The sequence below is a fragment of the Agelaius phoeniceus genome, chromosome 4, assembly GCF_051311805.1.
Source record: "Agelaius phoeniceus isolate bAgePho1 chromosome 4, bAgePho1.hap1, whole genome shotgun sequence".
NCBI lineage: Eukaryota > Metazoa > Chordata > Aves > Passeriformes > Icteridae > Agelaius > Agelaius phoeniceus.
The window spans coordinates 73,679,796-73,707,038 of NC_135268.1; the positions used below are offsets into that span (position 1 = coordinate 73,679,796).

Below are 27,243 nucleotides of genomic sequence, written 5' to 3' on the forward strand. Positions count from 1 at the left end.
CTGCTCCAAGCCCCAGTGTCCAACCTGGCCTTGGGCACTGCCAGGGATCCAGGGGCAGCCCCAGCAAATCTGGGAATTCCAGCCCAGCCCCTGCCCACCTTCCCAGGGAGGAATTTTTTGATAGAAACCAATTAAAATCCCCCCCAAAACTGGGCAAAATTTGGTTTCTGCTCAGGGCAATGAGGGAAGGTGGAATCCAACGCTCATCCGGGGATTTTCCTGCCCCTGGATCCCCCATAAACCTGGGTGTTCCAGCAGCCAGGCGTCCAAAGGAGATGTGGAATTTCATCCTTTATGGGATTTAGGGATCAGGTTTTTCCCCGGGGATGCACAGAGCCAGACGAAGCATTAATTAAACAGTTAAATGCTGTATTTGTTTAATTGGAATTACACCAGGATAAATGTCCAACATGCTAATTTCTAACAGAATTGAACCTGTAAACCATGCAGTCCTTTCTCCAACCATTCCAGCTCTTTTTCCTCTTGGAATCAGTAGCTCTGCTAGCGAGTTTTAAGGAAAAAAAAACAAAACCAAAAACAAACCAACAACAAAATTCCCTTTAAAGTTAAACCTAAATTTGCTAAATTTTCCCCTTATTGTGCAACGACTTGTGCAAAAAAAGCTGTTTTCACCACCTCAGTTCCCAAAATCAGGTCCTTCCACCCCAAAATCAACGGGAAAAGGCAACCCCGGCAGCCGGTGGACAGGGATGGGATGGGATAATGGGATGGGATAATGGGATGGGATAATGGGATAATGGGATGGGATGGGATGGGATGGGGTGGGATGGGATGGGATGGGAGTGTGGGGGGTTTTCCTCGCAAAACAGAATCTGAGGGATGAGCCAAGGCAGGGAGCAGCTTGGATAGGGCAGGATTCCAGAGCTGCCCATGGAATTTTTGGGAAGCTGCAGGTGGGGTTGGATCCCAGCTCCAGGAAAAGCTTCCCAAATCCAGCCCTGGGGGCAAGAGAGGGGCTGGAGATTGGAGCAGCAGCTTTGGGGTGAAGCAAAGCCCCCCCCTTAGCTCCCCCCCTCCATCCTGGAATTTTTGGGGTGAATCCCAGCCAATCCTGGCGTGTTCAGGTCACTTCCCGCCGATCCACGGCGTTCCCAGTGGACAGCAGAGCTGGGATCATCCTGGGATGGGATTTATGGGATTTGTGTTCCCTTGGAACTGCCAGCAGTGGGATAAATATGGAATTGGGCCAGGGGGGATATGAGGGATCTCCAGCCTTGTGGAGCTGTAGGAAAAATGGGACAGAGATCCCAAAAATCCTGCGGGATCCAGGGATGGGACACGGATCCAACCAGAGTGTGGGATGGTGTTTGGATGCTCCAAACCCCTCCAAGGCCCCAAAAAGCACCAAACCCAACCCAGAAATAACGGGAAAAGCCCAGCGGAGGCAGGAGACACCCAAGGGTGAGGAATCTCTGCCTGGGATTTGGGTTCTGGTAGGAATCTCTGCCTGGGATTTGGGTTCTGGTTGGAGTTCAATCCCAACACTTTGTCACGAGGGACGTGGCAGCAGAGATGTCCCCAGAATGGCCCCAGCTCCGTCCCAGCCTCACTTCCAAGGAATTTGGGGCCACCACGACCCCTTCCCACAGCTCCTGTCCGAAATTCCACTTTCCCCGAAGCAGCCAATCCGGGAGAAAACAACCCCAAAACAGCATCATCCCAACTCCTCCCATTCCCATCCGAGCAGGAGCTGGGATTGGATCTGGAACAAAGTGCAAAAATCACTGGGAGCATCTGGCTGGAACTCCAGCCCCAGGAATACCCAAAAAATCCCAGGAAAACCCCTCCTTTCCCATCTTCCAGGTGCTGATGGCCCAGGGAGAACATCCCGTGGATGGGTTGGGCTGCAAATTCCCACTTTGGACACCTTTTATGGGATAATTCCCAACTCCTGGAATGCCTGACAACTCCTGAAGAAGGAAAGAGGCTTCTTGGGAAGCCAAATTTGAGTTTTAATATAATTTTTTCCCATTGCTGCTGGGATGTATTTGCTGGAGCTGGGAAAATCACAGGACAATCCAATTTTCTTTTCTTACAAAATAAAATCCACTGAGGAATGTTTGGTGGATGCGGAGCGAGGCGTGAGAGCAGCATTGTTCACTCTGGGAAGCTGGAAATCTTGGATTTGGGTCCCGCCCCTGCTTCCCACCCCCCTTTTAAATTCCCTACAGCGACTTTTCCCTCCTAAGCAATTCCATCCGTGTCGGAGGACACCCATCATTAGCAAGAGACTGAGAGGGGATTTGGGATGTCTTCCAGGGCTTTTTTTTTTTTGGGGGGGGGGCAATCTGTTAAAAAGATTAATTTTGTTTGGAAGTGATGGAACATCTCTCGGAACAAAAAGTTAATTGGGACCAGAGTCCCAAAATCCCATTTTTCATCCCGGGCTCTGACTTGCGGTTCCGGCTCTTGACCTCCCGAGATCAGGAACTCCCAGAATCTCTCCCTTGGCCAGATTTGACTTCCCCAGCAGCAAATCCCGAGTGCCAGGAGCAGGTTTGGAGGATCCCAATCCTGGTTTTTCCAAAAAAAACCCAAAAAAACCCTGAAAGAGCAAGGAAACCCATCCCAGGTTGCTGCTCCTGGAATTATGGCTCAGGAAGATGGGAAGGGGAGCCCAGAGTGGATTTGGGAAGGGTGGGAGCTGCCTGGAGCTGCCTGGAAATGAGGCTTTGCTGAGGGTTTTTTGTGGGAATGCCTCGTGGAGGGCAATATAGGAGGGGAAAATGGAATTTCAGGATGGCAGCACAAAATCCCTTCCCTTCGTCCCGGGGTTTCTGCTCCCTCCCCATCCCACTCCCGGAATTCCCAGCCCTTGTCCCTCTGGGTCGTTTCCAGAGGTGTCTCCAAAGCTGATCCCTTTCTGGCCACGCTGACTCCAACTTTCCTTCACCTGCTGCTTTTCCCATCACTCCTCTTCCATATCCCTCCCGGAGGAGTTCACCAGGAACCCCCGATCCCTCCCTAAATCCAAGGAATTACAAATTTTCCCTCTTATTAATGAAAACAATCCCTTGGTCCCTGTAGCTGGAGATGGCTGGGACAGCCCAAGAGCTCCAGGGGGTCGTTCCTGACCGTGTTCCCGTGTAATTTTGGGATTGAGCCAAAGGAACCTTCTACCAAATGAAAACCAACCCCCAAATATTGCTGAGGAGCAAGGCGGGAAGGTAAAACCTCTGGATCAGTGCATCCAGAGGGTTGGGAATGGGCACAGGAGCAGCAGCTCAGGCTGCAACAACCACCAGGGAGACTGGAATTCCCTTTGAGGGTTTGGGAATGTGGCTGGATAATGTGAGGAATTAGAGGCGAGACGAGAAGGGCAAAACTCCCCCTCTGGAAGTGGAATCCTGGGATTAAATCCTGTTGGTGGCCGCCTGGTTTGAGCAGAGGATTTCTGGGAACCTTCAGGACAGGAGGAATTTTATCCACAGGCACTTTGGAGCAGCGCTGCTCCATGGGGAATCTCCCACTGCCTCCAGGAGATTCCCACTGGTCCAGCTCCAAAACTTCCCAGGGACGTTTTCCCTGTGGAGCCATCAAGAGGAGAGGGAGGATGGGACACCAGCATGGAAAAGAGAGGGAAAAATCCCTCCTGGACACCGTGAGATCCCAGTGTGCCTTCCCCTCATCCCTGTGAGCATTCCCCTCATCCCTGTGAGCATCCATCCCTTCCCTTTCCCTATCCATGGATGTGTCCAGCAGCATCCCAGCCCCACAGTGCTGCCACAGGACACATTCCCAGATTATCCTTCAGCCGTCCCTTCCCAAATCTGATCAAGGAGGTTGCTCCAAACACTTCTCTGTGATCCCACAGCCCCTGGCAGGTCCCAGAGAGGAGCTCAGGGATGGTTATGGACATGTGGGAAAGGGTCACAATTCCAGGGATTTGCAGGCTAATGTGGAAATCAGCCTGTGGAGGGGGAAAAGAGGAGAAAAAAACCCTGGGAAATCCCTTTTTCCTACCTAAATCCAAACCACAGGACACACTCAGGGTGACCCTCTTCCCTCTGCCCAGAGAACCCACAGCTCTTCCCGGATTTCTCAGTTTTCCAAGGGAATAAGTTAACAAAAGGAAGGCAGGATGATCCCTTCAATTTGGCTTTGACAAAAACAAAAAACAAAACCAAAAACCCAGTCCGGGTGCGAACTTCTCCCAGGCTCCAAGAATTCCCATCACTTCCTAAACCCCTGAAAATAGGAGTTGATCCAGGAGACTCCTGCCACCACCTCTTTTTCCCAGGATTGTTCCACCGGGAGCGTTTTGCCGTCGGGGGGAGGCTCCGCGGAGACTTTCCAGGCGAATAAAAAAATACAAATCTTCTCTCCCAACGAGATTCCCGGAGTCCAGGCCGCGGGAAGGAGATCCCGAGCCCCTCAGGAGTGGTGGCTGTTGATGAGGCCACGCAGCTGCTTGGCCACGGTGTCGATCAACTTCTGCTTGTCCCGCTCGTTTTTCCGGAATTGGGCGAAAACGTTGTTTTTCCTGCTGGTGTCCCGCATCCTGCACGGAGCACAAACAGGTTATGGAACAGGGATTGGGACTGAACGGCGCTCAGGGATGAGCATGTGGAATTTCAAGTGTCTACACCAATTTTTGGGGCATTTTTCATCCCAATCAATGGAGCCACTTTGGGGTCTCCCCAATTCCCGCTCTTTTTTCTGGAATTGGGCGAAAACGTTGTTTTTCCTGCTGGTGTCCCGCATCCTGCACGGAGCACAAACAGGTTATGGAACAGGGATTGGGAATGTCCAGTGCTCAGAGAGGAGAGCATGGAATTTCCAGGCTCTACACCAAATTTTGGGGCATTTTTCAGGCTTTGAATCCCTCTGATCCCAACCAACACCACTTTGGGGTCTCCCCAATTCCTGGTCTTTTTTCTGGAATTGGGTGAAAACATTTTTCCTGCTGGTGTCCCGCATCATGCACGGAGCACAAGCAGGTTATGGAACAGGGATTGGGAATGTCCAGCACTCAGGGATGAGCACGTGGAATTTCAAGTCTCTACACCAATTTTTGGGGCATTTTTCATCCCAATCAATGCTACTTTGGGGTCCCACTCTTTTTTCTGGAATTAGGTGAAAATGTTTTTCCTGCTGGTGTCCTGCATCCTGCACAGAGCACAAACAGGTTATGGAACAGGGACTGGGAATGAACAGCGCTCAGGGATGAGCACGTGGAATTTCAAGTGTCTACACCAATTTTTGGGGCATTTTTCATCCCAACCGATGCCACTTTAGGTTCTCCTTTAGGTTCTCCCCAATTCCCACTCTTTTTTCTGGAATTGGGCGAAAACGTTGTTTTTCCTGCTGGTGTCCCGCATTCTGCATGGAGCACAAACAGGTTATGGAACAGGGATTGGGAATGTCCAGTGCTCAGAGAGGAGAGCATGGAATTTCCAGGCTCTACACCAAATTTTGGGGCATTTTTCAGGCTTTGAATCCCTCTGATCCCAACCAACGCCACTTTGGGGTCTCCCCAGTTCTCGCTCTTTTTTCTGGAATTGGGTGAAAACATTGTTTTTCCTGCTGGTGTCCCGCATCCTGCGCGGAGCACAAACAGGTTATGGAACAGGGATTGGGAATATCCAGTGGTCTGAAAGGAGCACGTGGAATTTCCAGGCTCTACACCAATTATTTTTTTGGAAATTTTCAGGTGTTTTTGCTTTAAACCCCTCCAATCCCAATCAACACCACTTTGGGGTCTCTCCCTAGTTCCCAAATGCAGGAAATCCTAAATCCTGCATTTGGATCCCTCTTCCAAGCAGGGATAGTTCCATCCCCATGTCCCCTTCTTTGGTGGTGATGGAATTTGAGGAGGAAATTTAAAAATCAGCACGAAATCCACAGAATTAAGGCTTTTTACTTAAAACTTGCATGCACGAGATGCAGCTTTAGAGGAGGCTGGGAAGGTCTGGAGTTGTGAATTTAAATTTTATAAAATATTCCAAGGAATCACGGAATGTTTGGGTTGGAAGGGACCTTAAATCCCACCCATTTCCAACCCCACTGCCATGGGCAGGGGCACCGTCCACTATCCCATTTTTTCCCTGATTAATAAAAAATATAAATTATATAAATGTATATAATTTATCTTAAATATAGCGCTGCATAATTCCCATTCCAGGAAGGAATCCAGCTGTTTGGAAGGAGCACGGTGTCTCCAGGAGTTCTCCATAAATCCAGAGCCCAGCAGAGCAAGAGGTGGGATGGGGGCAAAGCTGGGAGGGGGTCATGCACTCCTGCATTCCCAGATCCATTATTTTTGGGGTGAACAGGGCTTGGGACACTTCCTAAGGATGCTGAGAAGGGAAAAAAGTCCCACCAGGATCAACCTTCCAGCAGCTCCTTGAAGGCACAACTTCCCAAAATCCAACCTGCTGGGGCTCGGCTCTTCCAAATCATCCCAATTTGTAAAAGATTTTCTGGGTAAATCAGATCTGGCAGAGGCTGAGGGCTTTGGATGCATCCCATAATCCCAGTTTTTGGCTGTGGGGACCTAAAGGAAGCGTTGAAGTGACAGGGACACAGCACTGACGATCCCTGGGAAGCTGGCACGGGATCAACTGAGCACAACACCAACCTCTCCAAACTTCCGGACCACAAACAAACATCCAAGGTTTTCCAGGCTTCAATCTCCTAGAAAGAGCCACAGGGAATCTGAAATTTTCCCAAAAACACCAGGCTTGGAACTGGAATCCAGGATAACAGCTTTATCCCAAAGGGGAATTTTCTGGGGTTACCAGAGATGGAGCTGCTCTCCCAACAGGAACAGGAGAGCTTGGAGCACTTCCAGACATCAAAAAATCGGGATTTGTTTGTTTTTCCCTATTTCTCAGCCAAAGAAGGTTGGCAGCTGCTCCTTCAGGAGAACCAGGGAGTGATTGTGCCAGCAGGAAGTGGAGTTTGGAGTGGCCCAGTCCTGCTGTCGTGGATTTGGGGATAATTATCCTCCCCTGGAGCTCCAAACAGCTCCAGGAGGTCTCCAAGCCCTTCCCCAGGAAGGCTGGGAGCTCTCCTGGGTTCCAGAGGGACGCCAGAGGTGCTGGAAGTTGATCTGTACCTTTGGAAAGCTCTTCCCAGCCCTTCCACACACTGGAAATTTAGAGCTTTTCCATCCTGGCACCTTTGGGGCCATCTCCCACCACGTGGGACCTGCTCGGGTCCATGGAATGTTCTGGAAGCAGTGCACATTCTGTGCGAGAAAACCTCGGGGTGCAGTGGGATGACTGGGAAGGAGCTGGATGGATAAAGCCCTGGAACAGGGTGGAAAGGGATTGCAGCTGGAGCCCTGATCCCACAACAAACCCACAGAAGTGGATCTGGAAAAGTCTGGGAGCATCTGGGAGCTGCTGGAATCTCCAGACACCACGTGAAGGTGCAAGCATCGAGCTATTAACTATTATTAATTAATCAAGATACAGGACACAAAATCCTGCAGGATTTGGGTTGGGCTATGCGGATCCATGGGGTTTTTTTTCCCTGAGAAGAGCTTTGGGATTACTGGGAGCACCACTAACAAACCCACAGAGGTGGATCTGGTGAAGTCAGGGAGCTGCTGGAATCTCCAGACACCACGTGAAGGTGCAAGCACTGAGACATTAAATATTATTCATTAATTAAGCTGCCTACAGGACACAAAATCCTGCAGGATTTGGGATGGGCTGTGCAGATCCAAAGTTTTTTTTCCTAAGCAGAGCTTTGGGATAACGGGGAGCGCTATTAAAAAAACCCACAGAGGTGGATCTGGAAAAGTCAGGGAGCATCTGGGAGCTGCTGGAATCTCCAGACACCATTTGAAGGTGCAAGCACTGAGACATTGAATATTATTCATTAATTAAGCTGCCTGCAGGACACAAAATCCTGCAGGATTTGGGCTGGGCTGTGCGGATCCATGGGGTTTTTTTTCCCTGAGAAGAGCTTTGGGATAACAGGGAGCACCATTAACAAACCCACAGAAGTGGATCTGCAAAAGTCAGGGAGCATCTGGGAGCTGCTGGAATCTCCAGACACCACGTGAAGGTGCAAGCACTAAGCTATTAACTATTATCTATTAATTAAGCTGCCTCCGGGACACAAAATCCTGCAGGATTTGGGACGGGCTGTGCAGCTCCCCAGTTTTATTTCTCCGAGCAGAGCCTCGGGATAACCGCGGGTTTGGAAGCCGGTCCCAGGATTAGGAGTGAAAGGAAGGGAAAGGCGAGCTCGGCGCTGTCCCCACCCCTGTCAACAAACACCACCTCGGAGAGAGCCGAGCTTTGTCTCAATTAATCCGGGAGGGGAAGAAAGCAGCGGGGTAAAAGCTCCTCTTTTAGCTCTAATTAGTGCATTTGGGAGGATCGGGTTGCGCAGGGCCCCGCTCCAGAGGCACTTTGCATTTCCAGCGTTTCGGGCTCCATTGAGAGCGGACAATCGGGGCCCTGCCAGGTGAGGGTGAAAGCCCGAGCGAGCGCATACTTACACCCGGGATATCCTGGGAGAGACACAGACACCGGGGTGATAAGGGACACAGATAACCAGGAGAACAGGTTACAGGCTGAGCCGGCCCCTGCTCAGAATCCCCCCCGGGATTCCCGGCGGGATGGGAGGCAGAGGATGTGCCTGGAGTGAGGAAGGAGCCTCGGGAGAGCTCATGGGGGATGGACAGAGACCCCTCTGAGGGGATCCCTGGCAGTGCCCAAGGCCAGGATGGACACTGGGGCTTGGAGCCGCCCGGGATGGTGGGAGGTGTCCCTGCCATGGATGGGGTGGGAATGGGATGATCCTTAAGGTTCCTTCCCACCTAACCCATTCCAGGATTCTGGAGCTCCTCTGCTTTGGGAGAGCTGGGAATGTTCCCCTGGAGAAGGGAAAAATGCAGGGAAAACTCAGAGTCTTTGCAGGGGCTCCAGGAGAGCTGGAGAGGGACTGGGGACAAGGCCTGCAGGGACAGGAGCCAGGGAATGGCTCCCACTGGGAAAGGGGAGATTGGGCTGGGATCTTGGCAAGGAATTCCTGCCTGGGCTGGAATTCCCAGATTTGCTGGGGCTGCCCCTGGATCCCTGGCAGTGCCCAAGGCCAGGTTGGATCCACCTGGGACAGTGGGAGGTGTCCCTGCCAATGGATTTGGTGGGAATGGGATGATCCTTAAGGTTCCTTCCAACCCAAACCATTCCAAGATTTTATGACTTTATGAAATGAGTCAGGCTGGGGTTTGGTGACATTTTAACACCACTGAGTGTGGAGCTGCTCTCCTGCTGTCCCACTGCCTTCCCAGCCTCTGCCACGATCACTGCCTGCCTCAATTCCCTGGCTCTCCCAGATGCTGCATGGTCAAACTCCCAGATTTTGGGTGTGCTTTTATTTTATCAGTTTGCTGTTAGCTCCGAATAAACCTCTCACTTCCCCATCACAGACGCTGGGTCACGAATTCTCTGTGCATCACAGAATTATCCCGGCTGGAAGAGCCCTCCAAGGTCACCAAATCCAACCATCCCCAGCATTTCCACACCCATCCCTGACCCACGGTCCCACATAACTGAGGGATGACATAAATCATAATATACCAGTATAAAAACAACACCACGAGGTGTAAAAGTCCTTTTAAACCCAGTTTAGCCCCAGTTTCCCTCACTGGGGCCCTCGGGGTGTCCTGAGGTGCTGTGACATCCGTCCTTCTCCTCTGGTGGAGAGGAGCTGGACCATGGTGACACAGAGGGAACCCCAAAGTTCACAGACACCCCAAGGTCGCTCACGGAATCAGAGATCCAGGGAATAATTTGGGTTGGAAGGGATCTTTAAAGCCCATCCAGTGCCGCCCCCATGCCACCACTGTCCCAGGGTGCTCCAAGCCCCGTCCAACCCGGCCTTGGGCACTTCCAGGGATGCAGCCGGGGTTGGATTAACCATGGAATCAGAGCATGAGGGGCAGTTTGAGGGGATTTGGGGTCTCTCATTCTCCTCGAGGAGGAGGTGACGAGTTTAGGGTTGGGGCCACACCTCCAGAAGAACATTCAAGGCCCCTGGATCCCGGGAAGTGTCCAAGGCCAGGTTGAACAGGGCTTGGAGCAGCCTGGGACTGTGGGAGGTGTCCTGCCCATGGAACTGGATGGGCTTTAAGGTCCCTTTCCCACCCAAACCATTCCATGACTCCACGAGGATCCCCTCCTGCCCTCTCCTCCATGCAGGACCCAGCACTGCAGCGCCCGTGCCAGGAGCCGCTTGGAAAACGCTAAATTCCCATTTTTTGGCTCCTTCTCTGTCCCACCAGCTGGAAAACGACCTGGGAGGTCTGCCGGGAGCAGGAGCAGAGTGGATCCTTCCCAAGCCAGCTTGGAGCTGGACCAGCGGAGATCATCTGGGAGACCCACCACGGGCAGGGGTGACAGGCAAAGCAAATCCCGCTTTTCCTGAGGCAAATCCCGCAGCGTTCCCGGGACTGGCAGAGCCCCCCAGGAGCCACCCCGGAGCCCCGGGCGCTGTTCCCGGCACCGCTCCAGGGTTTGGGATGGAGCCGTGCGGAGCATGAGAACAACGGCCCTCAAAGGATGGATTGAGGGAGCCCCGGAGGCTCCTCTGGCCCCACGGAACCGGGATCGGGGCTCTCCGGGAACGCCGCCGGAGGGAGGCGGGAGAAACGGGAATAAATGAGAGTAGAAAGAAATGGAAATAAAAATGTAGGGCTGTGTAGAAATAGAAAAAAAATAGACATTCAAATAGAGAAATAGAAATAAATTGAAATATAAAAACATAAAAATATGGAAGAATGGAAATACAGAAATTTAGATAAAAATACAGAAACAGAAATAAATAGGAAATAAAATATAGAAATAAAAATAGGAATAAATAGAACTATAGAAATAAAAAATAAAAGTAAATAAATATAGAAATACAGAAATATAAATAAAAATATAAAAATATAAAAATATAAAAATATAAAAATATAAAAATATAAAAATATAAAAATATAAATACAGAAATATGGAAATAGAGATAAAAATACAGAAACAGAAATAAATAGAAAATAAAATATAGAAATAGAAATAAAATAGAAATAAAATACAGAGATAGAAATGAAAACAGAAATAAATAGAACTATAGAAATAAAAAGAAATAAAAGCATAGAAATATAGAAATAAAGAAATACAGAAATGTAGAAATAAAAATACAGAAATAGAAACAAAACCAGAAATAAATAGAACTATAGAAATAAATAGAAATAAAAATACAGAAATAGAAACATAGAAATAGAAATAAAATACAGAAATAGAAATAAATATGGAAATAAACAGAACTATAGAAATGTAGAAAAAATGCACAAATAAATTTTAAAAGAAATACATTGAAATATAAATATAGAACTATAGAAATAAATAGAAATAAAAATACAGAAATAGGAATAAATATAGAATTAAATAGAGATAAATATAAACAGAAATATATAAATAAAATCCAAAATATATAAATAGAAATGAAAATAGAAATAAAAAGAAACAGAAATACAGAGATAGAAAGGAATAAAACAGAATATTCTCAGGTGGAAGGGAACCTACAACAACATGGTCCAACTGCCCAGCCACTTCATGACCAAAAGTTGTTCATGGCATTGCCCAAACACTGAAAAATTCGGGAGAGCCACTCCTGCCTGCAGCCCAGCACATTTTAAAGGATTTTGGAGCTGGAGGTTCATCTTTACAGCAAAATTTTCTGGTAGGACAAGAAAAACTCTGCTTAAGAGCCAATAAAAAGAAGGAGCCACAGCCAAGCCATTGGATTTGGATAATGTGGGATTCGGGTCAATGGGATAAAATGGAATTTTTCCATCTGAGTTCCCTCTGTCCACCCAGGGCCGAGATCTTTGCTCACAGGGATAGAAAGAGCTGCTAAAGCACGATGGGGGTGGAAATTCTCCCAGGATTTGGGGGCCACACTCACTTTTCCAGCAGGATGAGGGCTGTGGTGGGGTTCACACGAAGGTACTTGCACGTGGGCTGTCCATAGTCGGCCAAATATGTCGACCAATCCCACTGGATGAACAGATCCAGGAGCTGGAAAGGAAAAACAAACGGGATTTGAAAAAGCTGGAAAAGGCAGCAGGTGTTTCCCTGGAAGCTGGCAGAGGTCCTGAGCAGATGGAGTTATCCTTAAAAAAAAAATGAATGCAGGTTTTATTGATTTGTTTAATATTATTCTGTTAAGGTTTCATCATTAACTTGATTGTACTTCATTATTAATTTAGGGATATTTAACATTGATTAATGCAGGGTTGTATTAAATTAGCCATTGAGCATTCCTGTTCTGTGATCCACAGTTTTGTGTATTTGAAGGGGATTTTAAGTTTGAGACACCTCAAGGACGTGGGTGACAACCCCAGTGCCCTGACCCTCTCAGCCATGGCAGGAGGAAACTTTTGGAGTCAAAGTCACCAAAAATAACTTCTGTCCCCAAACAACCCCCAGTGTCATTCAAACCATTCCCCACGGATTTCTCACCACCCTGGGTCCACCCCAACACCCTCCAAGTGCTCTGGAAGTGTCTCCAAAGCCCAGAGGAGCTCGGGGGGTTATTCTGGGTGAGAGCAGCTCCCAGAGCTGGGAGTCCCAGGTGCTTTCCAGACGTTGGTAAGAGAAACCACCAGGCCTTGGCAGCGGGGGAAGGAAAAGGGATTAACTCGGCCATCCGTGACGGTCCCTGCTCCAGACCACCAAAATTCCCACCTGCAGCCCTTCGTGTCCACAAACAAACCCGCTCCTCCCAGCCAGGTGAGGGATGGGCAAACGACAGCCCAGGTTGCCCAAATGCCTTCTTCCCACACTGTTCTCATCCTTGTTTTCCTTAAAAAACCAGGAGCTGCTATGGCCTCCTCACATGAGGATCTCCTCACCTCGATGAGGACTTGGCTTCTCCACCTACCCATGAGGGCACTGTCCAGGTTCCCTAAATGCCTTCTTCCCACACCATTCCTATCCTTACTTTCCTTAAAAAACCAGGAGCTGCCATCCCCTCCTCACACGAGGATCTCCTCACCTCAACAAGGACTTGGCTTCTCCACCCACCCATGAAGGCACAGTCCAATGCCCTCTTCCCACACCATTCCCACCCTTGTTTTCCTTAAAAACCAGGCTCTCCCCTTCCCTCCCCACACGTGGATCTCCTCACCTCAACGAGGACTCGCCTTCTCCACCCACCCGTGGCGGCACGGCCCGGGATTCCCGGCATGCCGCTCCACCACCTCTGCCCCATCCACAGCAGGTTAATTAAGAGCTCCTGCCGTTCCCCCCTCCCCGAGATCCCGTCTTGGAGCGCCACTGTGACCACTCTATTTGGGGACAGCCTGCCAAGCGCGTGGACGTCTTCATTGCCCGCTCGTCGCGTCCCGGTGCCCACCACCGGGGCCGGGAGAGGCCGGGCCCGTCCTGCGGCCAAGCGGGGCCCATAGAGGCCTCATTGTCCCCGCGTCGCCATGGTTTTCCTGGAGGCCCCGGCGCTGTTTAACAACGCATCCTGCCCCGCCAAGAAGGGGATTTAGCTCCTCCGAGACCTCCAGATACAAAACAAAAATGTGCAACAAGATTCTTTTTGACTATGTAGGTCAGGGCAAGGAAAACAAGCTGTCGGGAACAATCCCCCGGGCTGGCGGGGGGGATGGATTAGCCGGGACCTAAGAGGGCTTTTCCAGCCTGGGTCCCGCTCGGCTTTGTCCGGCGGGGCCTTTGTGTTGAACTACAAACCCGAGCTGAACATCATTGGCAGGAGGTTTTTCCAAGGGGGCACCTTCGAGAGAGACAACCTTAAATATGATTTCACAGGCGCTTTTCAGGCCGAGCGCCGGGGCCAAAACGCTTCCGTGGGGCTTGGCGGCTGCTGGGAGGAGTCGCATGGTTGTAGAGGCTCAAAGGGAACCCCCACAACGCGCCAAAGACCTCTTGCTGGTGGCCCCTGGGAGGCTGAACGTGCCTCGGGCAAATCCCAAACAAAGCCTGAACGAGTTTCTTGCCATGGAAAGTGGGCGGCCGGCCGGAGCATCCAGGGGCCAGGTAGCCGCTCGTGGGGAGGGGGAGTAAAGAGCCAGGAGGAAAGGGATGAAGGAGGAAAGGAAATAAAAAAAAATGTGAGGATTAGGAAGGGGTTTGGAGAAGATGGAATTAAAACATTGGGAGTTGTTTTGACACAGGCTTGGGAGCAGTGCAGGAGCTCAGAGGGACATGGAGCTGCTGCAGGGCTGGAGCTCCACTGCTTTGGAGCCAGGCCGGCAGAGCTGGGAATGTTCCCCTGGAGAAGGGAAGGCTCCAGGCAGAGCTCAGAGCCCCTGGCCTGCAGGGGCTCCAGGAGAGCTGGAGAGGGGCTGGGGACAAGGCCTGCAGGGACAGGAGCCAGGGAATGGCTTCCACTCCCAGAGAAACTCCAGTGACCTGGAGCCATCGACAGCAGCTCCACACGAGCCCAGGTGTGCCCAGGTGGCCAAGGAGGCCAAAGGCACCTGGGCTGTGCCAGCACTGGGGTGGCAGCAGGACCAGGGCAGTGCCTGTCCCCTGTGCTGGCACTGCTGGGGCCACAACCTCAAATCCTGGGGCAGTTCTGGGCCTCTCCCAACAAGAGAGACCCTGAGGTCTGCAGCATGTCCAGGGTGGGAACAGAGGTGGGAAGGGGCTGCAGAATCCCTGAGGGAGCCGGGCAGGGGCTGCAGAATCCCTGAGGGAGCTGGGCAGGGGCTGCAGAATCCCTGAGGGAGCTGGGCAGGGGCTCAGCCTGGAGCAAAGGAGGCTCAGGGGGCCCTTGTGGCTCTGCACAGCTCCTGCCAGGACAGCACAGCTTCCAGGAACAGGGACAGGAGCAGAGGGAACGGCCTCAGGGGAACCTCAGGGTGGACACTGGGGAATTTCCTCATGGAAAGCCCTGTCCAGCCTGATGGAGACCCTATCCCTGGAAGGATTTGAAGGCTTCACTTGGGGACACGGGTCAGCAGAGGCCTTGGCAGTGCTGAGGAAAGGCTGGACTCGATCTCTGAGCACATTTCCAACCATATTGATTCCATGACTCCCAGCGCTCCCACCTCGGCCTGGACCTTCCCGGAGCTCTCGCAGAGCCAGACCACCCCCAGGTGGCTCCCGACAGTGACGGATGGGCTGTGTATTTTCCAACTCTTTGCCCACATCCATCTTTTTTGGCTCGGCAGGTCCGCGGACGGCCGGGGCCAGCACCTTTGGCCCCGGCTGCCGGTGCTCCCGGCCCGGCCGCGGGTCACGCTCCGGAGGGGAGAGGTCCTGCAGGAGGAAGCCCGAAGGCTCAGGGAGAGCTGCCTCCAGACGATTTATCTGTCACATAAATGTGGTTTTATTGGTTTTACTGCTTCAACTTTTCACCTCTGCTGCTAAATCTGAACGGGCCGAGGGGAAAGGGAAAAAAAGGGAAAAGGGAAAAAAGAGCCGGCGGCGCGGGGCTGCCGCGGGTCTGCCGGGGGAGTTTCCAAATCAAATATGCAAATACCATTAATTCTTTAAACTGGAGTCTCCCTTTCAAGGCCATAAATCAAACTCGACAGCAGATCCACTGGGGGGTGGGGGGGAAGGAAAAGGAGAGGAGGGAAAGGGAAAAAACGAGGAGGGAAAAATTAAGAGGAGCTTTCACCACGGTGATGTGGGAGTGGGATAAGATCAGGAAGCTGCAGATGTGCTCAGGGCTGGGGACCTGCAGCTTCCCGGGGTTCCAGGAACACCTTGAGGAGGAGCAGGGAGAGGTGCAGGTATAGCTTTATAAAAATGGAGAAGTGGAGGAGGATGGTTTGAAAAAAATGCCAGAAAAAAGGTACTAAAAAAAGTACTAAAATTGGTTTTATACACATACATGAGCTTGTATCCAAATTGAAGTGTAGAATTCAAGAGAAGGAAATGCTGGAATGAAAGAATTAAACTGGGAGCCAGCTCCCAGCCTGTCCCAGGTTCCCCTAGAAGAACTTTCCCCCCCCATTTCATGGAATCATGGAATCATTTAAACTGGAAAAGACCTTTCACATCATCAAATCCAACCACCAGTTCTACCTCAAAACCACTTCCTTTCCACCCCCCTTGCAACGGCACCACCTCAAACTCTTCAAGAATGTCCTTTTTATCCAAGCAGACAAATTTTCACACCCCTCACCTCAAGCAGAGGGCGAGGATGGCTGGAAGGTCCCTGCAGGAGGAGACCAGGCCGTGGCTGGGCTCCGCATCCCCCTCCAGATGGGAAGGAGAGCAGGGACAGTTTGTTCTGTCTGACGACAGCGTGGAATCTGGATGGAATCCTCCCGGCCAAGCCAGGAGCACTGGAATGTGAATCCAAACTGACTCCAAACACGGTTTGCAAGCCCTGCCAGAGCTCCTGGAACCAGATCTAAGCCACCACCGGCGTTCGCACGCTCGCGCCTGTGTCACAGTCATGGAATCGTGGAATGGGTTGGGTGGGAAGGGACCTCAAAGCCCACCCAGATCCAACCCCATGGGCAGGGACACCTCCCACTATCCCAGGTGGCTCCAAGCCCCAGTGTCCAACCTGGCCTTGGACACTTCCAGGGATGGGGCTGTGACTGCCCCACCTGGCCCAGCATCCCCCAACGGGGAATTGCCCCAAAAGCTCCTGACCTGCACAAAATTCCCAGGGGAATGTGCCAGTTTTCCCAGGAAAAGGGATGGGATTTGGTTAAATAGGAGACATCCCCTCATTGTGGTTTTCCAGTCCTTTAGGGGTGGCTACAGGAGGAGGAAGAGGAAGATCTCTCTTCACAAGGAACCCCATGGAGAAGATGAGGAGCAAAGACTCCAAGTGCCACAGGAAAGGTTTGATCTCCACACAAGAAAAAAATTCCTTGGAGTGACACCCATCTTCCATTGGGACAACTTCCCCTGGATGTGATGGGGATCCCACTGCTGGAGTTTTTGGGATGGACAGGGCAGGGCTCCTTCCATCCATTCCTTCCTCAGACCAGGCTGGACCATATGAGCTCTCAAGGTCCCTCCGAACCAGGGTGGTTCTTTGATTTCATCCCAGAAAAAATACTTCCCTCTGATCCACCACCAGATTTCCTCCTCCTAGGGACAAGGAGGAGCACCAAGATGGATTTGGTGGGATTGGATGGATTTGGATTCCACCAAGATGGATTGGAAGGACCTTCCTCTGCCAGCACGATCCCAGCTGATGAGATGGTGCCAGGGTTTATGGGAGACATTCCATAAAGAACTAAACCTTTCTTTCAACAAAAACCTAAATTAGGGAACTCAGTCCTTGTTTCTGCAAGCACACACAGCTGGGTCGAGGTGGGGCAAAGTCTTCCTCATGGTGGGATTTTGGGGACACTCAGATCCCCACGGGAGTGACAGCGATGCCACGTGGTTATGGCCAAGCTTTGTGATGAGTTTTATGTCCCCAGGGCATGGAAAAGCATGAATTCAGTCAGGTTTGGTGTTTTCCCAGCTGGAAGCAGCATTCCTGCCCTGAACCCTGCTGAGGGCCACGCCCATGAGCTGGGTCACGTCCCTGAGTGCCCTGCTCTGCTTTTCCATGGAAGAAGGAGGAAATATTTTCAGATCCAAGGTGAAAACAGCTCTCAAAAGCTCCATTATCTGATGTTCCTCTTCCCAGGGTTTCTGTACCTGGCATGAACAACCTCTGACCCGACACCTTCCACAAACCAGCTTTGATTTGTACGAGGTCACACCTTGAACTTCTAAACCTCGGGAGGAATTTTCTCCAAAAAGCTCCTTTCCCCGACTGAACTCCACAGCTCCTCAGGAAAGGGGACAACGAGAGGCCACCCTTGTGTCCCACCTGGAGGACGGGACAAGATGCCCCAGTGGGATCAGAAAACAGTGGTGACACCCAGTCCTGCTGGAAACTTCCATGAAAAACACAAAACTATGGAAAACCAGTGTCAATTCCCAGTTTGTCCACGTCCATAACCCATCCCACCACTGGTGGAGCAGCCCCTTCCACCATCCAGCAGGGAATTGTCACGGATTACAAAAAACCCAAGGATCTTCCAGCAGCAGCAGCCACGGACAAGCACAGTCCAAATAATTTATTTTGGGGAGGTTTCAATTACGCCTCGTGGGAAAGGAATACTGAAAGAGAAAGAAATATTCCAACCCCTGGGAAGACGTGGGGTTTGGACAATAGCGTTCCCAAAAAGAAAAGGCACCGGGAATTGGAACATGATGTTTGTTGTTGAATTTGCGGAAGGCACGGAGGGGGAAATTCGTGGTTTAAGTGAAAACAGGAGCGGATTTGTCACTGGTTTCACTGGAAAGGAGGATTTGCTCTGGGAATTGGGTGTTCTTGGGGTGGGGGGTTGGAGAGCACCCGCAGGGAATTGGGGATGGACAAGGAAAGGGATCCACACACGGAGCACAGGGAAAGGAAAAATCTTAATTTAGGTGCTCACCTAATTACCTGGATTTCTGGGAATTACTGCAGATCCAAGAGTCCTGCTTGGACCTCTCTGTGAGACACAACCACCCCAAGTGACTCCTCCAGGTCTCCTGGGATGTCCCACCCAGGGATATCCTCCTGGAGAGGAAGAGAACCAATTCCAAGCTCCTCACCTCACATTTAACTGGGTTGATCTTGCAAGTTAAAAGCAGCAATTTGATTTTTTTTTTCTCTTTCTAGCTGCAAAAGTCAAACAATTCCTGGAAAAAAACCCCAACGAAACAGGAGAGGAATGTGGAAGGATTTATGGCAGCCAGGACAGTTTGTAACCAAGAGAGGTTTGAGACCAACAAAACCCAAATCTGTCCAGTCTGGATTATTTTCAGCTTCACATTATTGCCTGTTTATAGGTTCTTGTATTCCTGATAGCCCAGATTTCCAGGGAAAGGGCTCCACAAAGCTTTTTTTGCACAGAGAGATCTCCTGGTTTTCCAGCTGCAAACATTCATCATTTATTAGGAGGAAAACCTCTGGCTTTCCACCTCTGGCTTTCCACCTGCTTTGAAGCCACGCTGGAATTACATGCAGTTGACTTTTCTCCTCTTCCCAAAGGAATTTCTTCCAAGGGTCTTGTTAAAAAGTTTGCAGGATTTTACCTCAGAAAATTTGTGTTTCTGAGCCCCAGGAGTGGCTGAGGGAGCTGGAAAAGGGGCTCAGCTTGGAGCAAAGAGGGATCAGGAGGGATCTTGTGACAACTCCCTGACGGGAGGGGACAGCCAGCGGGGGATTCGGGATCTTATCCCAGGGAACAGGGACAGGAGGAGATGGAACAGCCAGGCTGGATATCGGGAAGATTCGTTCCTGGAAAGGGCTGTCCAGTGGGGACGCTGAGGATCAGCACCACGTGTGACAGGGGTGACAGCCCTGGAAAGTCCCCCCAAGCTGCGCTCAAGGCCTGCCTTTAGTCACACACTGGATCTTTGCCTGCAGGGAAAGCTCCGCTAAATTCTAGGGGAATCCCGAGTTCCTCTCACCCATGGCACAGCCCTTGGAAAATAAAAACACACGAGGCCTGAAAATAATTTGGTGCAAAACCCCTGAGATTTCAACGTTTCGGGATCGAGCCGTTCCCAGCGATAACACCCGGACAGGGGGATTTTATGAACGGCCGCAGGAACAAAAGCAAGTGGAGCTGCTGGATTAAGTGCCCAATTTGCACTCCTAAAAATAACCCCCTGGGCTCATCCCATTCTCCAGGCAGGTTCAGGAGTTTGCAGGGAAGGCTGGGCCCGGAGCCGGGCGGATTCCCACCCTCCAGACCCTCCGATGGCACACGGGGACAATGCTGGGCGGGAGCCAGGAGGAATGAAAGAGGCTCGGAAGAGCGTTCCGCAGGGAATTCCACTATTGAATAACACTTGGCTTTTCCATTGAGCCACCACAAAGGGGGATTCATTCCCCAGGCAAAGATGGCTCCTGTAGCAGCATCGGGTTCTGGTGGAGCTGCACCCAGCAAGGATGGGGCCGGATAAACCCTCTGGGATCAGCATCCGACACCACAGGGGAGAAATTCGGGATGTGATGTTTGGAAAGCACTCAGGGCGACAATAATATTGATATATTCATACACTTCATCTTTTAATTATTTTATCCCAAATTAATGTAGTTATTTCTGATTTATTTCATGTTTTTTCTTCGTCCCACCTTGCCCAGTCTCATGAGCACGAGTGCTTGCAGTACTATGCTCTGCCTGATTTTAGGATTAGAAATCAGCACAGTGTACCAACGTTTTATAAAGGGGAAGGAATACACCATAATTTATGTTCATGTTTTCTTTGGAACACGCTTTTGGAATAACCTGAAAAAATGTCTGCAAGTGTGAGATATATATAGATATATATCTATACATATATATATATACACACACACTTGTGTATATACACATATGTGTAAATACTCCTTGGAGTCTGTTTTGAAGGTGTTTTGGGAAGGAGAAGGTGGATTTTGGAAAAGCTCTGTGGTTGGGAGTTGATGGCTCTGTTCTCAGTTGTCCCATTAATACAGAATTCCTTTTCCACTGCTGCATACCAAGGGTTCACGGCCTTCTGGGTTTCCCTGCCTGACCCACACGTCCAAATCAGTGGCTCCAAAGAAAACATTAGGGAATAACGTGGAAAATTCCAATATTTCAGCAGCAGAGGATCCTTTAGTCAGGGAAGAGTGACCACAAGCACAGAAAAAGCACAAAACCCCTAAAAACAGGAAAGGGGATTCAGAGGGGAGAAATCAGGAGTTGTCCAAATAAACCTATAGGAAACATCTCCAGCGTTGTTGGAGAAAAAGTCTTCCCAAATCTTCCCAGTTGGGAAAAAATCTTCCCAAAAAGGGAAAAAAATCACTTTAATGCCACTTTTCCTGGAGAGAGCATTCCCAGCTGATTGACGGAGCAGCTGGAGAGCTTTTGGGCTGGGAGGGGTCAGTGCTGCCCACCGGGAGCAAACCCAGGCACCTGCAGGGAGCAGGTGACACCGAGCCACCTTTTGGGACAGACAGAGCCCAGCGAGTGCCACCAGCACCGGGCTGGGACACCCAGAGCCCCAGCCAGGGCATTTTCCCTTTGAGGGATCCCACCAGCAGCAGGGAGCAGGGATGGGTGAGCAGCAAATCCTGAGGATTCCTGCTTTCCCTGGTGTCAAAACCCTGTGAGATTTGTGCTGTTTGAACCAAACCTCTCCTGTTATCCCCAAAAACCACCAGGCATCACCTCCCCAAGCCCCACGGAGCCAAGCACTCCACGCTTCTCTTTCCTGTTGCCGCTCAGCTGATGCCAAATCCTCTGAGAAGCTGCAATTTTTTCTTGTGTTTACATGTTAAAAAAGGGGCTAAAAAAAAAAAAAGGAAAAAAAAAAAAGGAGGTGACCTCTTGCTCACCCCAGGCAGGCTGTGAGGAGCCGCCGCTGCCTTCACCTCCGGCTGAACTTCCAGATTATCTCAGCCAAGATTCACCTTGCACTGAACTTGTACCCGGAGCACGGCACAGTCACGGAGCCCTGATTAAACATTGCAGCACCACGGGGCCATAAATTTATACATTTAATGAGGATTAGCGGCGCTTCCTCCCGCCCTCCTCGGGCTGGGGACCGATGGAAGCACCCACCAGCACGGGTTGGACGTGGAAAAGCTGGGAATAAGCAGGAGATGAAGCAGCTCCTATGCTGTTCCCTGTGTGTGGAATACATGGCAAATCCAGCGGGAGCAACCATGGAGCGACCCATGGAGGGCTTCCCACCCAAAAAAAAACCCCAAGAAAAAGCAGAAGTGCAGTGGGACACGGCGCTCCAGGAGCCCGTGGGTCCCTTGGCCCAGCAGGAAACCGTCCGCAGGCCGTGGCCTCCTAAACTCTGGCTGCCCTCTTCCCACCGAGCGCCGCATCCCAGCGCCGTCCTCCCGTCTCTTTTCCAGGACGGACGCGTGACGGGAGGCAGCGGCGGCTGCTGCCTCCTCCTCCTCCTCCTGCTGCTGCTGCTGCTGCTCCTGTCCCAGCTGCCACGGAGGGAACGGGGAACGGGAGAGCTCCGCGCTCGCCGACGCCGGCCGGGGTCACTCGGCCGCGCCAGGGGAGAACGTCTGGGCGGCGAAATGGATCCGCTCAAGTTCAAGTGCTTGGAATGCCTCCCTCTTTTTTTTTTTTTTCTCTCTCTCTCTCTCTCTTTTTTTTTTTTTTTTTTTTTTGGTTGAAGAAACTAAACTAATACATCCCTGCTTTTCCTGATAACTTCCTCCTTTCCCCTCGGAGGTTTTGTTTAGCAGATCCATTGTTCTCAGCCAGCCTTGCCCTGGGGTCCAATTTGAGAGCGTTCTCATTTTTCCCCCCTATGTAACCGATGCTTATTTCTTTAAGCTCCACTGTAAACACAAAGCACACGGCAGAGCCCTGGCCCGGCTTTGCAGGAGGCAGCCTCAGCCCTGGAACTGCTTCTCCGTGGGGTTTTTTTTTATTGGAAACAAAAGGATTGGGTCTCCTTGCTCCAAGGAGTCAAACACCTGCGGGATGCGGGAACCCGCGGGTGGTCCAGCGGCTGCGTGACCCTTTTCTGCTTCCAGAAATGTGGCTTTGCTAATTAAAGACTTTCTTGATTGTTCATTAGGGGCAGGGGCTGAGGCAGCAGGACCCGTTGGAGGTGGCCTGGAGGTCCTTGGGGTGCTCAGGGTGAAGGAGAAGCCACCAGAGCGTCCCCTGGGAGGGGGAGCACAGGGGGACAAATATAAACTGAAATAGAAATAAATCCTTGGAAGAGGTGAGAGCATCTTGGATGGTCCCTGGGACACACCAAGAGATGGGGATTTGGGAAGGGTGGCTGCCAAGGGCCACCACTGCCCCATGTCCCCAAATGTCACATCCACAGGGCTTTGAAATCCCTCAGGGATGGGGACTCCAAACCTCCCTGGGCACTTCCAAGGCCTGACCCCCCTTTCCATGAGGAAATTCCTCCCAATGTCCACCCTGAGCTCCCCTGAGGCCGTTCCCTCTGCTCCTGTCCCTGTTCCCTGGGATAAGATCCCAAATCCCCCCGGCTGTGCCCTCCTGGCAGGAGCTGTGCAGAGCCACAAGGGCCCCCTGAGCCTCCTTTGCTCCAGGCTGAGCCCCTGCCCAGCTCCCTCAGGGATTCTGCAGCCCCTGCCCGGCTCCCTCAGGGATTCTCCAGCACCTTCCCAGCTCCTGGAAAAGGTTTCCCAAAGTGGAAATGTCTCCAGGCCAGGCTTGGAGCACGCTGGGATAGGGAAGGTGAGGAATGGGGTGGAACCAGGTTCTTTAAGGTCCTTTCCCACTCAGCCCATTCCATGGTAAAAGAGGAGGATTTAACATTCCCACTCACTCCAGGCCTGCCTGGGAGCATGGCCAGCCTCTTTCCCCCTCCACAAACCTCCTCCTGCAGAGAAAGCCCTGAGTTTATCTGAACCTGTTCCCTTTTTGGTGGATCCAGACCATCTCTGGGACTTGGAATTCGCAGGGAACAAAAGAGTGGAGCCAGAAACTCCAGCGGAGAACGTGCCACACTTTTGGCAACCCGGAAAAACTCCTGGATGACCCAAGTCTGGCTCCTAATTAATTACAAGCCCCAGATCCTGCAGGAACACACATTCCTGGGATTAAAATGATGCTGAGCAGGAGCTGAGGCAGGATTTGATCCCGTGGCTGCATCCGCCAGACGGCCCCGGGCACGGGGAGCCCCAGCAGGATTTATGGATATTTGTTGGAGATAAAAGCAACCCAAGAACCTCTGGGAAACAAAAGCCAAGGCTTTTTCCTTGGAGTGTCACAGTAACCCCTGGATGGCCCCGTGCTCATTGTCACAGCCCTGGAAAGGTACAAACAAAGGGAACTTTGGGTGCCAAGAGCTGGAGCAGCAGGGAGAGGAGCGGCTCCGCAGAATTCCCTGTGCGGCCACAGCCAGGGCAGAAATCCCGGGATGAGAGGGTTTAGGATGTGCACCAGGAGCTGTCACCCCACCCCAAAGCAATTTCCAGGGGGAAAAGAAGAGTGGAGTCCTGGGATTGGGGGATTCGACACCAGGGCGGTGATGGGGGAAGAAAAAAAAGTCCCTTTTGGGGTTAAAAATGTGCTTAGAGGATTTTAAAAGGGCTGGAAATGGAGGGTTTGGGGTGGAAGAGGTTGCCAAAAAATGGGATTGGATCCCAGCGTTGCTGTCGTGGTCATGGAAAGGTTCCACAGGTGTTCCCTAAATCTGATGCTCCTCCTGCCCCAAAGATCAGCAGCATCTCCAAGGAAGGTGTTTTCCAGAATTTTGGGGAATTTGAAAAGGGAGAAAACTGCTCTGGGGAGGTTGGAGTAAATGTGGAATGGGGGAAAAAGGAGAAAAATGAAAGTAAAGGAAAAGGGGGGAAAGAAAGGAAAAAAGAAAGTAAAAAGCAAGAAGGGAAAAGAAAGAAAGAAAAAAGAAAGTAAAGAGAAAGAAGAGAAAAGAAAAGAAAGAGAAAAAGAAAAAAGAGAAAAGGAAGGTAAAAGGTAGAAGAAAAGCAAGAAGGGAAAGGAAGAAGGAAAAAAAGAAGGGAAAACAAAAGAAGAAAGTGACAAGAAAATGAAAGACAGAGAAATGAAAGGGGGAAAAGAAGAAAAGAGGGGAAAGGAAGGGGGGAAAAAGGGAGAATAAATAAAAAAATTAAGAGAGGAAAAGGAAAAAAAAGACAGGAAATAAAAATAATAGTAATGAAAAAATCCAAGGAAATTTAATGTAGACAGAATTTCAGAGGAGGAGGATTTGCCAAAGCAGATCCAAACACATCCATGGAACCCTCATCTGACACCTGGATTTGGGTACTGGAGTCTGGGATCTGCCACTGGGATTTGGGCACTGGAATCAGGAATCTGCCACTGGGATTTGGGCACCAAATCAGGGATCTGCCACTGGGATTTGGGCACTGGAATCAGGGATCTGCCACTGGGATTTGGACACCGAGTCAGGGATCTGTCACCGGGATTTGGGCACCAAACTCCTGGTTCTGGGTCTGACAGAGCCCCCAACTCCCGCCTCTTTCACCCACGATGGACAAAACACCCAAACCCACCAAAGCCCCTCCATGATTTATCCAACTCACATAACCTCAGTGAATTCAGCCTAAGCCAAGCCCAGCTCAACTTTAAGCCCAGCCTAGGCAGCCTGGCTAAGCCAAAGGCCCTTTTCAGGGCATTTTCCACCCAAACTGAGTCCTGTGTGTTTCCACCATGGTCCCGTTGCCTCGTTCCCTCTTCCCAGCGTGTTTTCCTGGCAGGAAGGAGCAGCGGCCGGGCCAAGCCGTCTGCTGGCCCTTCCCTGAGCTCCAACAGCGGTGTTGGAGACAAATAAATTTGTCTTTATTTACCCCAAAACGTGTTTATTTTCTCCTTCCCTTTTAATTTCGTTATTGTTTGATAGGAACATAAAGCAGAAGCCCCGATCGATGCCAGAGGCTCCCAACCCGAGGGTTCCTTGGAAACTTCCTTGGGGTTGTCGGAACATTTCTGAGGGGTTATGAACTCCTTAAACAAACAGCTGAGGTCATTGTTAGTCACAAAAAGACAAAAAAAAAAAAAAGAAAAAAAAGAAAAAAAAAAGAAGGAATTATTTCAGGAAATAAAAAAAAGCAGGATTAAAGTTACAGCCAGAAGCTGCTCCCAGAGAAAGGAGCTGGGATGGGGGATGGCAAAATCCACAGTAAAAACCACCGAGGAATCACGAGCCTGGCACTGGCTTTCCACTGGTTTTCCAGCTGCCATTCCAAGCCACCCTCTCTGTGTTTTTTAGATGTCAAATCCTCTAAAAATCCTTCTCCTTGGACTAAGAGATCCCAACCCCAAGTTCAAGGGTCACTCTCCGAGCAAGAGGAACTTTTGGGGGTGATTCTGGTGGCTTTTCAACCTCTGGGTGGGATACCAGAGGACAGGAGCAATTCCAGAGTTAAAGGGAATGGAATGGAATGGAATGGAATGGAATGGAATGGCAGGAAAAGGGAAAAAAAGGAAATCGGGGGAAAAAAGGGAAAGGGGAAAAGGGAAAAGGGAAAAGGGAAAAGGGAAGGGAAGGGAAGGGAAGGGAAGGGAAGGGAAGGGAAGGGAAGGGAAGGGAAGGGAAGGGAAGGGAAGGATCCATCAAAGCCATTGGATGCAGGGGTGACCCTATCGAAGGATACATGGATAGAACACCTGGATATCCATAAATTCAAGCACAGGGAAGGGGTGGGATCGGAGCACATCGGAAAAGTGAAGGAGAGAGGCCTCTTATCCCACAAATTCCCAGTCCCAAGGAAGAGTCTGCCTGGCTGCCTCTACCCCATCTCCTGATCCACGTGGGATGGAATTCCATCCACCCCAGAGGCTCCACTGGTTTCGTTTCCAGTACCAGGGATACCATGATTCCCACTGGGCAGGGTTGCTCCCACCCCTGGGTGAGCCTGGGAGGTTTGGAGATCCTGGAGCTCTGCTGGGATCCACTTCCCACCTCCAGCAGATCCGGCTGGGACATCCCAAATACCCAATCCCAGGATAAGCTGGATGCACAGAGCTTCCTGCATCCCTGAAAACTCCATGGAGTGGAGAAATTCCTGTTTTATCCTGCTGCTCATCCCTCCTTGCTGCTAACAAGGCTCTGTCCCAGCCTCATTTCTCATTCCTGCTTTTCTTCCTGCTTTGTGCCTCCCCTCTCTGTGTCTGATCCTCTTTTCTCCTTAAAAAAAAATAAATCCCTGCTTTCTGCATGGCCCCAAAACCCCCTGAGCCTGCCCAGACAGAAACATGAATAAAATACAGAAGGAATTCAAAAAGAGAGGGAAAATTAAAAATAAATAAAAGCCAAGCAATCTCCTGGCAGGTGCTGAACTCTCCTTGTGCTCCAAGAGGAATTTTTCATGACATCCCATCACTTATTTAGGCTGTGGCTCCGTGACCTCCTGCATTTCCCTGCATTCCAACCAGGCATCAGCAGCTCCTCTGCCCACCTAAATCTCAGCCCAGGCCTTGTTTGGGCAAAAAAAGCCTCCAGGAAAGGCAGGAAATAAAGAATATTTTAAAAATTGATTGTACGACTGATCAACGGGAATGCTGAGTTTGGGAAAAATGCAAAGGAAAAGGGAAAATCCTTGTGGATGGAGAAGATGTGTCAGTGGAAGTGGGAATGCAGAGGGTTTTTAATCCTCTGCTTGTCTGATGCTGGAAGCAGCAGGGAAAAGATGAGATGGGCAGGAGGGAAAAGCAAAGCTGCTTTAAAATCATGGAAAAGGGTTGGAAAAGATCCTTCAGAGCAAGGAGTCCAACCATTCCCTGCACTGCCAAGGCCACCACTGCTCCATGTC

The 27,243-nt window shown here is 50.7% G+C and overlaps 1 protein-coding gene across 5 annotated transcripts in view; it reads right to left on the reverse strand.

Moving 5' to 3' along the window:
• Nucleotides 1–352: 352 nt before the first annotated feature.
• Nucleotides 353–27,243, reverse strand: part of EXOC6B (exocyst complex component 6B) — a 319,988-nt gene continuing 293,097 nt past the window's right edge. For 2 of the 5 annotated variants that reach the window (XM_077177925.1, XM_077177924.1), the window contains 2 exons: nucleotides 11,932–12,044; nucleotides 353–4,522 (listed from right to left, as the gene is read on the reverse strand). In XM_077177925.1, the coding sequence (XP_077034040.1) occupies nucleotides 4,396–4,522; nucleotides 11,932–12,044 (240 nt within the window). In that variant the 3' untranslated portion in view covers nucleotides 353–4,395. The other 3 variants (XM_077177922.1, XM_077177921.1, XM_077177923.1) reach the window with 3 other exon arrangements.